Consider the following 1,372-nt stretch of genomic DNA (forward strand, 5'->3'; position numbering starts at 1 on the left):
GCACATGTTGGTGGGTGGCAGAACCCATGGCATCCTGGGCTATGTATCGCGCTCAAAGGACAGTTTATCAATCAGCATGGCGCTAATCACTGGGTATTGAAGAGTGAGAAGGCATCCATTGGGGCAGCGGAGGAGTCAATCCATGCAATTTTCACAGTACATTGGCCTCCTCACTCCTCCCCTCCCCCATCAACCTACCCATTCTCCGGCACATCCGGTTAACGAAGGCATTCCCCCCCATCTTCTCCCCCCACTCCTCCACCGTCCGGGGCACCCGCTCCCCCTGCTCCACAGACGCCAATGGCACTGCGGCCACCGGCGCCTTCACAACCTCCTCCATTGGCTCTCCAGCCAGCTCCTCTCCCGTCAACTCCTCTCCAATCAACCCCTCCGCCACGGAGCCCCCGGAGCTCAACACCTCCAAAACCCCCACATCCTCCTCCACACCCTCCTCTTCCTCTAACACCTCTGCCCTGGAAGGACCAGGCACAACGTTCGCACGGAATCCGACTGTTGTACGTCACGAGATTAGGGTTAAAGCTAGGGCAACAGAACAAGCGAACAGCGAATGATGCTATACTGGAACAAGCTAGTGAAGCATGTGACCACGCTAATAACGCCACTGACAGAGAACACCAACAATAATACGCGAAGAACAACTTACTTAAAATCGGGATATCCGAGGGAGCCCATTTAACAAAAGGGGGGGGGAGGGAGAACGAAAATTTTATTGAATTAAGAACGAAAAATCGCAGCAGGAGGGCAAAGAGTTTTGATGATGGTCAAGTTAAAAAAGAAGAGAAATTTTCAAAGGAAAAGAAATTCTTTTTGTTTCTCTGCACGCAACCCCTAGCAACCAAAGAATCCACCAATTCTACCTCATTAAGGAATCGATAAGAACGCGTATACAAGCTATTGAGGGGACGCGATCGATACACTGCTATCAACAAGCGGCATCTACAATACGGAAATGCAAACATCTACTAGCAAGCAATCTATACAATCGCTGAGGGCAGCTCTTATAAAAAAGGGGGGCAATTGTAATGCACTCGTTTATTATTTCCTTATTATTATATTATATTTGTTTAGATCTTCGTCTATTCTTACCTCTTTCCATTATACTCTCGGTACCACTATTTCTGTATGTAGATATATAGGGATGCAGGTATTTCGCACATCTTCTTTGTCTTTCTTTTCCTCTTCAGCGATTAGGTACAACTACAACTACAACTACAACTTCAACTATAGTACTGCGGTAAGTATTATTATGTTCCACTACACTATATACTATCTTCTACTATTCACTCTTCACACTGTCATCACCCCTCACAATCCATTTTTTCTTCATTTTATAAATGAGAATAACTGAGGC

General features: G+C 46.4%; 1 protein-coding gene across 1 annotated transcript; it reads right to left on the reverse strand.

Moving 5' to 3' along the window:
- Positions 1-151: 151 nt before the first annotated feature.
- Positions 152-1,117, reverse strand: HCAG_08327 (predicted protein; the record flags this gene model as incomplete). The annotated part of the gene is made up of 3 exons (XM_001536495.1): positions 152-510; positions 628-663; positions 1,108-1,117. 3 exons carry the CDS (start codon positions 1,115-1,117, stop codon positions 152-154), a joined length of 405 nt encoding a protein of 134 aa, XP_001536545.1.
- Between the last annotated feature and the right edge of the window lie 255 nt (positions 1,118-1,372).

The sequence above is a fragment of the Histoplasma capsulatum genome, genomic scaffold, assembly GCF_000149585.1.
Source record: "Histoplasma capsulatum NAm1 scaffold_11 genomic scaffold, whole genome shotgun sequence".
Taxonomy (NCBI): domain Eukaryota; kingdom Fungi; phylum Ascomycota; class Eurotiomycetes; order Onygenales; family Ajellomycetaceae; genus Histoplasma; species Histoplasma mississippiense.